Source organism: Cynoglossus semilaevis, chromosome 4 (genome assembly GCF_000523025.1).
Source record: "Cynoglossus semilaevis isolate Cse_v1.0 chromosome 4, Cse_v1.0, whole genome shotgun sequence".
Taxonomy (NCBI): Eukaryota; Metazoa; Chordata; class Actinopteri; order Pleuronectiformes; family Cynoglossidae; genus Cynoglossus; species Cynoglossus semilaevis.
This window is the reverse complement of record NC_024310.1, coordinates 5083788-5095121: the sequence shown is the minus strand read 5'-3', so window position 1 is coordinate 5095121 and position 11334 is coordinate 5083788. Positions and strand designations below refer to the sequence as shown.

Sequence of the window (11334 nt, the reverse complement as noted above, 5' to 3'; positions counted from 1 at the left end):
ATATGTATGTATATATGTGTGTATATATATATATATATGTATATATGTGTGTATATATATATATATATATGTATTTATGTATATATTTGTATATGTATATATGTGTATATATTACTATATATTATATAATTAATTTTCCATCAAACTTCAGATTTAATTTTTTTTGTCACCAAAATAATGGATCTTCTTTTTTTTTTAGAATGACCTTTACTGGGATGACTGGTCCAGGATGGGAATCTTTAAAGCTCCAAAAGCCGGTTCTCAGAACAACGAGCTGATCGTCGGACGACTGACTGGAGTCATGGACCTGAAGATCTTCTACAAGGGGAAGAATCGAGGTAAAGGAGAGGGTTAGAGAGATGGTTCTGTTCTTGGTCCTGTTTTGGGCTCTAACCCGTCCTTAACCCCCTCCCCCCCAGGTCATAACGCCTGTGCCGACCAGCCCTGCAGCCTCCTCTGTCTGCCCCAGCCGGGCCACCGACACACCTGTGTATGCCCTGACGGTGCTCCGACTGTAGCCCTGCCCGACGGTGAGCTGCAGTGTCAGTGTCCGAAAGGTTACCAGCTAGAGAACAACACCTGCGTGAAGACTGGTGAGACGAGGACTTGACCTGTGGGAGTCTAGAAGATCCTCTGCTCTGAGACAATTTGCAAAGATTCAGCTCTGTTTTTTTGTTTTGTTTTTTTTTTTCCTCCAACCAGAACACAGCTGCCTGCCCAACCAGTACCGCTGCTCCAACGGTCGCTGCATCAGCAGCATCTGGAAGTGCGACAGCGACAACGACTGTGGAGACATGAGCGATGAGCAGGAGTGTCGTACGTGATCCGCACCGTCACTGGCCTCACGGTGTCAGAATTCCATTCTGTTAATCTGGGTTAAACCACCCTCCTGTGTTCTGTCCACTCACAGCCACTACCATGTGTGACCCGTCCAACCAGTTCCGCTGTGTGGCCTCAGGGTCCTGCATTCCCCTGGCCTTCAAATGCGATCATGAAGACGACTGTGGAGACAACAGCGATGAAGAACACTGCGGTAGGAAACGCCTCTGCTTCGTTTTGTTTTTTTATTTACAGCAATATGTGTCGGAGGCGTCGACAGACTGTTAGCAGTAATGATGAACAGAACGCAGTTTAAATAAAGTGGTTATGTAAGAAGGTGTGAAAAATACAAATACACTTCTCGATTTAAAACCTCGTGCCAAGACTGAAGGACGACGTGTGCGTGAAAACTGCCGAGGGTAGAAGGCACATGACGGAGGGTGAGAAGTTGAACTCCGTGGGGTAATTATAGAGTTGAAACGTGTGCTGAAGAACAGGTTCAGGTGAATCAAACCACTCTGGTGTGAGGATCACATGGTGGCAGCAGATTAATCATGACAAATCACAGTTAATCTGAATATTGTGTCAATTATGTTATATAATATGTCAATATATTTACTGTATATATTCTTCTGTATATTGCTGGAACAGAAACTCAAATAACAGCAGGTTGTTGCATGTGTTTCACACGTTGACTTTGTGACTTAATATGGAAAAAATGTTAAGAAATATTTGCAAAAAAATATATATATGTATATATGTATTTAATATCTATGTATATATATATATTGTATATAAATATATATGTAGTTCTACAGAATATGAATCTTTTAGGGACCGTAGCCTAACAGTCCCTTTTTAACTTGTCAGTCGTTGATGTATTTCCTACCGTGACCGGGGCATCTGACCTGAATGATTGCTGCTTTGTTGACATGGTCTATCGTATTGATATTTTTAAACTGCAGTACTGTTTTCTTCAGGTCAGCTCTGGTTATTATTCACCTTGAGGATCAGTGTAGTTTTCTGGACTAATTTTGTGGAGACACTCTCACTCCATTTCCAGCAGGAGTTTTTTTTTTTTTTGTTACACCTGATTCAGTTTTTTTTTTCTATTTCTCTCAGAGTCTCATCAGTGTGGCCCTGGAGACTTCACATGCGCTCGGGGAGTGTGTATCCGTGAGGCATGGAGGTGTGATGGAGACAACGACTGCAGAGACTGGTCAGACGAAGCCAACTGCACAGGTGAACACTTCAGAAGGCTGCTTTAAAAAGACTGACCCACGGGTTCGTTTGTGGTAACTTTTAAACCTAACAATCACTCTGTCTCCCCGTCCCCAGTGGGACATCACACCTGTGAGGCCAGCAGCTTCCAGTGTCACACAGGTCACTGTATACCGCAGCGCTGGATGTGTGACGGAGATGACGATTGTCAGGATGATTCAGATGAAGACCCTCGATACTGTGGTGAGTCAGCCGGAGTCGGACGGTGGAGTTCTCCAAGTCTGGACTTAAAGGTTTCATTCTGTTTGTGGAGGCCTAAAGAGACGCAGGTCTGGACTTAAAGGTTTCATTCTGTTTGGTGGGCCAGATTAGAAAGCCCAACGGGCCGTATCTGGTCCACCAGCCATAGTTTGCCCATGTCTGTGTTAGACCAAGGTTCAATAGGACCGTAAATTAAGACACAGTCTGCGTCGGGGCCCAAACAGTTTCAACAGTTATGTTGAAGTTAAGCTCTGATTGGCCGCCCAAACTGAGGCTCGTATGCGTGTCAGACCGATGATACCGCAAAATACTGCGACCTCATGTACTTTATATTTTATACTTCAAGATCAGTTTAAACTACTGCGCTGTACGTGATTAGGTTTTGGGAGACTTTACATTTTTCACTGTAACTTAATTTAGCTCCACAGAGTGACAGTGACCTAGAGGTAAATTTATGGACCGGGATTCACGTCAGCATTCTGTCTCCTAGCCTGTCGCCGTGGAGCCTCAGCGTCGGAGTCCTTCGTACCCAGCATCAGTCACAGTTCGTGCGTTTGCAGCGTCATTGCTTTGCTAGATGTTTTCCACTGACTCCACAAACTCCACCTGCCTTTAGAAATAGCTGCACAGACGGAGGAGCATAAATCCTGATTTTACAAAGCACTTCATTATGAAAGTGATAGACGTTTTTCATCTTCCTTTTTTTTTTTTTTTACTTAAAGTCGTAAAAGCCTAGTTTTATGATCACTTAAGAATAAATGTAGGAACCCATGGAGGTCACGCCCCCTTGTGGTTGCACTAGGGAGAGGAAACATTTGTTAAAGCTGGAGAAACATCTGACAGTGTGGTTATAAAGTCAAGGTCCAGACTCCAGACTGTTTTTTTACATGTAGAGGTACTGTATATTGTACACTGCAGTACTGTGTAATATTCACGACTGAAATACTGTGTATAATGCAGGGTAATGTATATACTGTGAACTGTGAGAATAGACCTGTTATCATTTGTGTTTTCAGAAGGAACTCGGTGCAAAGGCTTCCTCTGCTCCAATGACACCTGCCTACCCGCAACTGTCCACTGCAACGGCATCAAAGAGTGTCCAGATGGCGCCGATGAGCAGAACTGTGGTAGGTGCTTGCTTTTGTTCAGCGCCAATACAGGAAGAGGAACAAAGGCATCGGCATTCACCGTCCTGGTCTGAGCCGGACACTAAAATGTGTCAAATGATATAAAAGTGTGTGTTGATATTTGCTCCTCCACCCACAGACCCTCTCTGCACCCGTTACATGGAGTTTGTCTGCAAGAACCGAGCCCAGTGCCTGTTTCAGTCTCTGGTCTGCGATGGAATCAAACACTGCGAGGACGGTTCAGATGAGGACGCCGAGTACGCCGGCTGTGGTGAGAAGCCCACACTGCCACACCGCACCGTCGACCACCTCAATCCATTAATCTCTTCTCCTCTAAATCACAGATTATAGCACTTTATGATCCATCGTCCAGTCATTATAGAAAAGCAGACCTGAGGACAGGTTCAGCGTGATTTAAAGCCGCACACTTCATGTACATGAATCATCCTCAGGATCGTTTTTCTTGAACGAGACAAAGGATTTATATCTGCACTACATTAAAAAAAAAAAAAAAAAAAAAAAGAAACTCTGACTATGCCAGTGTCAGCTGAGCTAAAATAACAACATGGCTAAAACGGTTTGAACAGAAAAGTGTGTGTTTACACTGCACTGGTGTGGCCACACACCCAGTCCAGTCAGCAGAGATTTGTTTTTGTGGTGAGGTGAGGTTTTTTTTTTGAGTGTATTAACACATAAACATTCTTTTTTTTTTTTAGCTTCGTTTCATGAGATTATGTTTCAGTTCCTTGAACCCAGACCAATGACCATTTATTGTTGTTTGTGACTAGAAACACACAAAGTATTCCCAACTCAATGCAGTTAATTTTGTATTAAAAAAATTACTAAAAAATCCAACGTCTAAAAGACAGAAAAAACACTTCACACGAGACTGAAATGTCACCTTTTTTTTTTTTTTTTTTTTTTAGTGAATTTTCACTCAGGATGAACTGGACTGTGTCGTAGAGAAAAGCTCATCTGTATTTCTCTAAAATGAGATGAATATTTTTTTCAATGCATAACATTCAAAAGAAGTGTTTTCTATTTTATCAAATTCATTTTTTTTTTTTTTGCAGTTTAATTTCCCCAAATGTAGTCAGCTCTGACACAAACACCGTCTGTGAATCTATTATTTCCTGTTTCAGCCTGAGTTGTTAAAACATGTGATCCTACCTCTGAAGTACACGGAAGATATTCATAAAACCAAAAAAAAAAAAAAAACAGTTTTCCCAAAGTGTCACATTTACACCTTTTATATTTTTTTTATTTTTTTTTATTTACCTTTTCTCCAACTCCTTGTGTGAGATTCAGCCAACTGTTATGGGAACAGAACTTTATCTCCTGACTTATTCATTCTTGGTAAAGACTCATTTTTGTGTTGTGTGTTTTTTGTGCCAGCCACACCGTCCGAGTTTGGAAAAGTGTGTGATGCCTACACATTCCAGTGCGCCAACGGAGTGTGTGTGAGCCTGGAGTGGAAGTGCGACGGCATGGACGACTGTGGAGATTATTCTGACGAGGCCAACTGTGGTAAGGAACCAACACACCGCTCACGTCAGCATCTGTTTATTTCAACACGTTGCCATGTCAACGAGTGTGTGTGTGTGTGTGTGTGTGTGTGGCAAATAAACGCCTCTGTTGTCTGGTGGTTTCTCCAGGTCAAGGTTGATTGAGCCCAGAAGAGCTGTCTCTCCTGTGTTTTTCATGCACTCCCACCAGCGGTGTCAAACATAGGGCCCGCGGGCCAAAACCAGGCCGTCCGGGTGTTCAATAGGGCCCGCTGGAAAAATGCACAAATATGTCATATTAGTGATGTCCTGTTAAATATTTAATTAAATATGAATCCTTTTCAATTCCCTTTTGGGGATGAAGTGATGTTGTTGCTGCGTTTAAAGTCGACTGGGATTTGGTGTTGGTTGAAAATCCGAACTATATCCTATTTTTTTCCAGAAACACCAGTTACATAAGGAATAACAATAACAATAGTGTTTGTTACTCATCTCTTCTCTTCTCTCTCTTGGATGAGAGAGAAACGTCTTCTTAAAACAAAACCAAGTCCAGTCGTTTACCGTGTTTCCTCTTCTCCAGCTGCTCCCACCGAGGTTCCAGGCTGCTCCAGATATTTCCAGTACGAGTGTAAGAACGGACGCTGCATTCCAACATGGTGGAAGTGTGACGGGGAGAACGACTGTGGCGACTGGTCTGACGAGTCCCAGTGTACTGGTACAGTAGCCCATACTAATATGGAGGTTGGACCCAGATCGGCAGCCATGTTTGCACCTTCACTTGACTCTCTCTCTCCCTCTCTCTGTCTGTCTCCCCCGCTCTCTCTCAGGTGGTGTTACCCCCCACACTGCGTCCCCCGGCCCCTCCACCTGCGCCCCCAATCGTTTCCACTGTGGCTCTGGCGCTTGTATCATCAACACCTGGGTGTGTGACGGTTACACCGACTGTCCTGACGGCAGCGACGAGCTGGGCTGTCCCACAGGTACGACTGGCTGTTGGCCGTTCAGTGAGCAGAAGAACGTCCTCCCTCCGTCACGTTTCTCAGGACTAAATAAATGAAACAAACAGCTGTGGAGAGCAAGAAAACGCAGCTCTGTAAACTCTATTTACAGGGTTGATAATTGTGTTTTTGTTTTAAATCAATAATCTCATTCCTTTCTTGCTGCAGTAATTTGTTTCGTGGAGTTTTTTTTGGGTCGAATTCTTTGTCCTTCAAAACGAGCTGCGCTGCTCAGAAACTGAAAATATGTCTGAAAAGAAAAACATCCTTTGTTTTGAGACAAAAATGTGAAACAGTGTTATTTTATCTAATAATTATGGATGTTCTACTTTAACAGTCAATCAATTTACATTTTTAATCAAATTAATCACAGTGTAGCAGTGGATTAATCATGAATAATCACGGTTGTTAGCATTAATGAGTATTTAAGGTAAACAGCAGGTAGATGTTTGTGTTTCATTTTTATTTGTAACCAATCCAAATGATGGAACTATTACTGTGAGAAATGTCAAGAAAATTATGCAAAAGTTTAATTCAAATCAAACCAAACAAATATGCATAAATGATGAAAACAAATTAATATAATTAATACATTCATTTCAGTGTCATTTTAACACCCTGTCGTTCTAATATGCAGCGACGTTAATGTCAGACATTTACTAACGCTCCCTGCTTTACTCTACATTACCAACAGCAGTGAATGGAACCGTAACGCTGCCTCCAGTGGTCACACAGGCTCCTCCTCCCGTCCCTGGTCGGTGCAGTCGAGGTCAGTTCCTGTGTCGCCGTCCTCCTCGCTGCATCCCCGACTGGCAGCGCTGCGACGGACAGGTCCACTGTGAGGACGGCTCGGACGAAATGCACTGTCGTAAGTTTGAACCCGAAACACTTCAAATGTAGATTTGATAAAATATAAAGGGAAATTAAATGTCATCACGAAAATGTTTTCAGTTTGAGACACACACACACGTAGAAGTTATTCACGTGAAGTGTGTTTCTCAGGGGGTAAAACTCTCCCAACGTTCAACAAATATTTTAGAAATGATTTTCTCTTAGGAAAAGACGTCTATTTCAACCACTACAGTGATGACGTCACGGAGAGTTAAAGTGAATCATTATTATAAAATCATCAGTTATAGACACACTAACCAGAGATGCCGGTGATTCACAGTCACTCATGAAGGATTTTTACACCATCTCCATCAGCTGATGTCATGGCAACGCTGTGATGTGAACTATCATCACCTTCACAGTCAGGAAAACAAGTCCCTGTTCGCCTGAGTGTCCAACCATAAAACATGACAGGAGTATGATGCTAGGCTAATGTCGCTAAAGACCTACAGTCAGCTTGATTTATGTTTAAATTTAACTTTGAAATTAAATTCACATTAAACTGTTTGATGGCAACATCTGTCACCCTGTGGTGCAGTGTACAGTACAGCCAGAGGGTCTGCAGCTGGATGTTGGGAGGAGTGGGTTTGGATGCAGTTTGTTCCAGACTCTTCCTCTGAACTCAGTCTTCTACAGAACGACTTTAGGCTAAAAAAAAAAAATAATAATAAATAAAAGGGAATCCGCTCTCATGAAGTCAGACATGAACTCAACAGAGAAACTCCAGATCCAGACCAGAAGGACACTGACACCAGACCTGCTGGGAGTCTGGCCGAGCCGCAGCAGCTCTGTGGGACCGATGATTTATGATCGCTCTCAAATATTTCTACACCAGATCTGTGTCTCCACTGAATAGGAGACACAGACGGAAATGTGTGATGTCATTGATCTCATCGTTGTCTTTAAAAATATCAAAGTTCTTCTGTGGGAACTTCAGTAAAAGCCGTGTTTGAAGCACGTACACATCATGAATCCTTTAAAACTGCAGATGGTAAAAATGTTGTTTGCGTTCTCTGCCCTCTGTGCTGTTCAGCCACCCGCGGTCTCCTCGTCTGTGTGAACGGATCCCGCTGTTCTGACGGCGAAGCCTGCATTCAGGACAGCGAGAGGTGCGACGGCTTCCTGGACTGTTCTGACCACAGTGACGAGGACAACTGCACCGGTAGGTCCGACCAACTCCCACTCTCACCTCATGTGTAAAAAAAAAGTTATTTGTAAATTAATAAATTAATTTTTGATCATCTCAACCTTCATAATCAAAATTCTGTACAAGATTCTGGATCTAAAGCTCATTAACATGATCAATTATTACCTTTTAAACCTTGTGTATATGATCTGATACATGTATTCTGCCCCCTAGTGGATTAGGGTTTTAAACATATATATGATATATAAACAATATTTTATAAATCAAACAACAACTAAATGGTTGTTTTTATTTTGATGTGTTCAATAATCATCTCGGTTCCAAACAATTAGAATTTTCTGTTTTTTGTTGTTTTATACTTAAAAATGAATTAGGTTAAATGTACTGTACAAACTTTAAAAACGTTGTGATAAAAACGTTTTAAAAAATGTGAAAAAGTTCATTAAAGAAATTCAGATCAATGTGAGTCAACCGCTCGTGGCTCTGTAGTTTAAAAGTGGTACAATGCTTCCCTCTAGTGGTCAACATGATTTCAACTCCCAAACATAAAGCTGTAAACTATCTCATTTTTTTTCTCTGTGTCTCTACCGCCCTCTAACGGCTATTGTTTATTAACGTCTTCTTCACCAGTGGACGCCCTGGTGTATAAAGTCCAGAACCTCCAGTGGACACCAGATGTCCAAGGCGCCGTTACCCTGACCTGGTCTCGCCCTAAGAACCTCCCCCTGGATTCCTGCTACTTCCTGGTCTACTACAGGTAACAGTCCGACCGTCACTGTGGCTGCACCTCCACCTGCATCGCCACCTTGTGTCTTCACGCCTCATTACTGTTGTTGTTGCCTCTCTCTCTCTCTCTCTCTCTCTCTCTCTCTCAGACTGATGGGTGTGCAGCAGTGGACCATCATGGACACCCACAGCAACAAGACCAGCTACAAACTGACGGTGCTGAAGCCAGACGCCACCTACCAGGCGAAGGTGCTGACTCAGTGCCTCAGTAAGGTGCACAAAACCAACGAGGTGGTCGCCATCAGGACCCCAGAGGGAGGTCAGTGTCCTGAACACACCAGTCCATGTCTTTGGTGTGTGTGTGTGTGATCGGCTTCTTCTGATCAAATATGAAAAAAAAAACAACATCAAGCCAGCACTGACATTGTTTGTCAGAGATGGAGACAAATCATCCACGACAGTGAAATGACCTATCAACAGACATGAGCCGTGATTGGTCCGTTCAGTTCTGTCTTCCTGTCCGTCACTGCTGTAGCTGAGACACAAAAAAAATCTGCCAAAAAAAATAGAAAATAAAAATCCATCTCACATTAGCAATAGCTGCCAATCCTTTTCTGCATAGCCCCCCCTTGAGGACTGTAAAGCCCCACGTGCATCAGTGCATTAAAAAAATAATACTGTAATTCCTACAAAACTAAGTAAAAATTAAAAATTTCTCCTGTGAGGAAGGAATTAAACAAAATATTCAGGCCTTGCTCCAATGTCCTTTAATAGCTCTGTGCCTCCTAAGAAGGACCCGACCCCTATTTTGGGAACCACATGCATTAACATAATGTCAGCGTCGTCCCCTTCTCCCGTCACAGTACGTCCTTCATGTCCAACACTTGTATTTCTCCACAGCTCTGGATTTATCTGCTGTCTTTTGGACTAGAGTTGTGTAGAAACTGCTGAGTCACAGCGTGGAATCACCTCCACTGAGGTCAGACTCCATGACACCAGGATGAAGTGTTACCACGGTCTCTGTGTCAGACGCCGCCAGTTGATGTAGCGCGTCTTCATTTTATCCAAAAAACTGATCGTCATCGTTTCACATTTACTGATTCTGAACGCCTCGCCCTGTAAAAAAAAATCCTCTGTAAAAGATGTCATTTGTCTTTGGCCTATCAGACACTGACCCGTCGCCATTTATCAGCGGACGCAGAAAAAAAGCACTTAAAGAATAAAAATCAGTCACGGAGAAAGTCGTCAAACTTTAACGACACTTCAGCACCGTTCACTTCTGCTCCAAAACTAATGACAGAGGAAATTTAACGGACGATCCTCAGGGCGGCCGTGGCTGCGGAGACTTTAATGAATGTTCCCTCAGTTACTGCAGCAACCTTGTCTTTGGCACACAATCTCTAAGACAAGTGTGTGTGTGTGTGTGTCTCATCAGTACCGGACCCGCCTCAGAACCTGCAGCTTTCCTGTGATAACAGTGAGGACGGGACGGTGCAGGTCTCCTGGACTCCTCCTGATAAAGGACACGGACTGGTCAGAGTATATATTGTGAGTAAATGGTTTGGATCAGAGGGAATTCTTAATAAATCAGTTCACAGTCTATGAAAAAAAAATCAAATATTAAGTACACAGTACATCACACCTGATACTAAAGATAGTAAAATAAAAAATAAATTATACATATAATTTTTATTTTTCAACTTTGATTCTTTTATTCACACTCTGGCCCTCATTGGTTTGATTCTGAAAAGCTATCAAACAATTCCACCTATTAAAAAAATGTCAGTGTGTTTTTATCGTCTTTTGTGACCCATCTGCGGTCCCCGACCCCGGTCTTTGAGACAGACAGCTTCAGTCAGAGTCGTCTCCTGTGTTCCAGGTTGAGTACAGTGACCGTGAAGGCGTTGAATGGATGTCACAGAGAAGTTTTACCACGAACATTGAGGTGAAGGAGCTGCAGCCGGACAAGCTGTACAGGTTCAGGGTGAGTTGGGTTCAGTCTTTACTCCAGTTAGTGTTTCAGTTTATTAGTATTACATATAATTAAATATAATTAAAGATAAAAAACAGGTCCTGAAAACTAAAGGTAAAAAAGGTAAAAAAAAAAAAGTATTTTTCAATATGTACACAGTTCTTTTTTTTTCGTTCATTTAAAATATATATATATTTACGTTGATGTGATAATTGACAGGTGGCAGCAGTGACCAGCAGAGGGATGGGAAACTGGACAGAGGTCAAATCCATCACTCCCAAAAAAGGTAAAAATCTTCTCTTGCCTCCGCAGCGTTTATCTGTGCAGCACCGCCATCTGCTGGAATCTAAACGACAGCGTGTGAATAATTGTGAATTCTTCCTGATTTATGATCAGATATAATAATTATACTCAAAAGTAACGAGTGCTGGCATGCATCACTAAAAACATAAAAGAATAATATATACAGTATTTACTGAAATAATTGAAAGAGATAACGATATCAAACACACATGGGTTTCTAAAAATATAAATATGAAATTAGAATGTATGAAAATAGAATGTCAGCTAAGTACACAATAGAAAATTAACATCAAATTTAATAATAAATACATTTAGAAAATTTAGTGAATGAAGGCGGTTTGTGTCTTTGTGAGTTTTTTTTTTT

General features: G+C 42.0%; 1 protein-coding gene across 1 annotated transcript in view; it reads left to right on the top strand.

The window, feature by feature from the left end:
- The window catches only part of sorl1 (sortilin-related receptor, L(DLR class) A repeats containing), a 54457-nt gene that overhangs the window by 36548 nt on the left and 6575 nt on the right, over positions 1–11334 (top strand). The window contains exons 20-37 of the mRNA XM_025055217.1: positions 199–338; positions 420–593; positions 703–816; positions 911–1033; positions 1942–2061; positions 2158–2283; positions 3318–3428; positions 3568–3699; positions 4824–4955; positions 5514–5648; positions 5761–5913; positions 6626–6799; positions 7856–7984; positions 8600–8726; positions 8845–9014; positions 10131–10243; positions 10575–10679; positions 10887–11063. Coding sequence (XP_024910985.1) covers positions 199–338; positions 420–593; positions 703–816; positions 911–1033; positions 1942–2061; positions 2158–2283; positions 3318–3428; positions 3568–3699; positions 4824–4955; positions 5514–5648; positions 5761–5913; positions 6626–6799; positions 7856–7984; positions 8600–8726; positions 8845–9014; positions 10131–10243; positions 10575–10679; positions 10887–11063 — 2455 coding nt within the window. The remainder of the gene's footprint in view (positions 1–198; positions 339–419; positions 594–702; positions 817–910; positions 1034–1941; positions 2062–2157; positions 2284–3317; positions 3429–3567; positions 3700–4823; positions 4956–5513; positions 5649–5760; positions 5914–6625; positions 6800–7855; positions 7985–8599; positions 8727–8844; positions 9015–10130; positions 10244–10574; positions 10680–10886; positions 11064–11334) is intronic.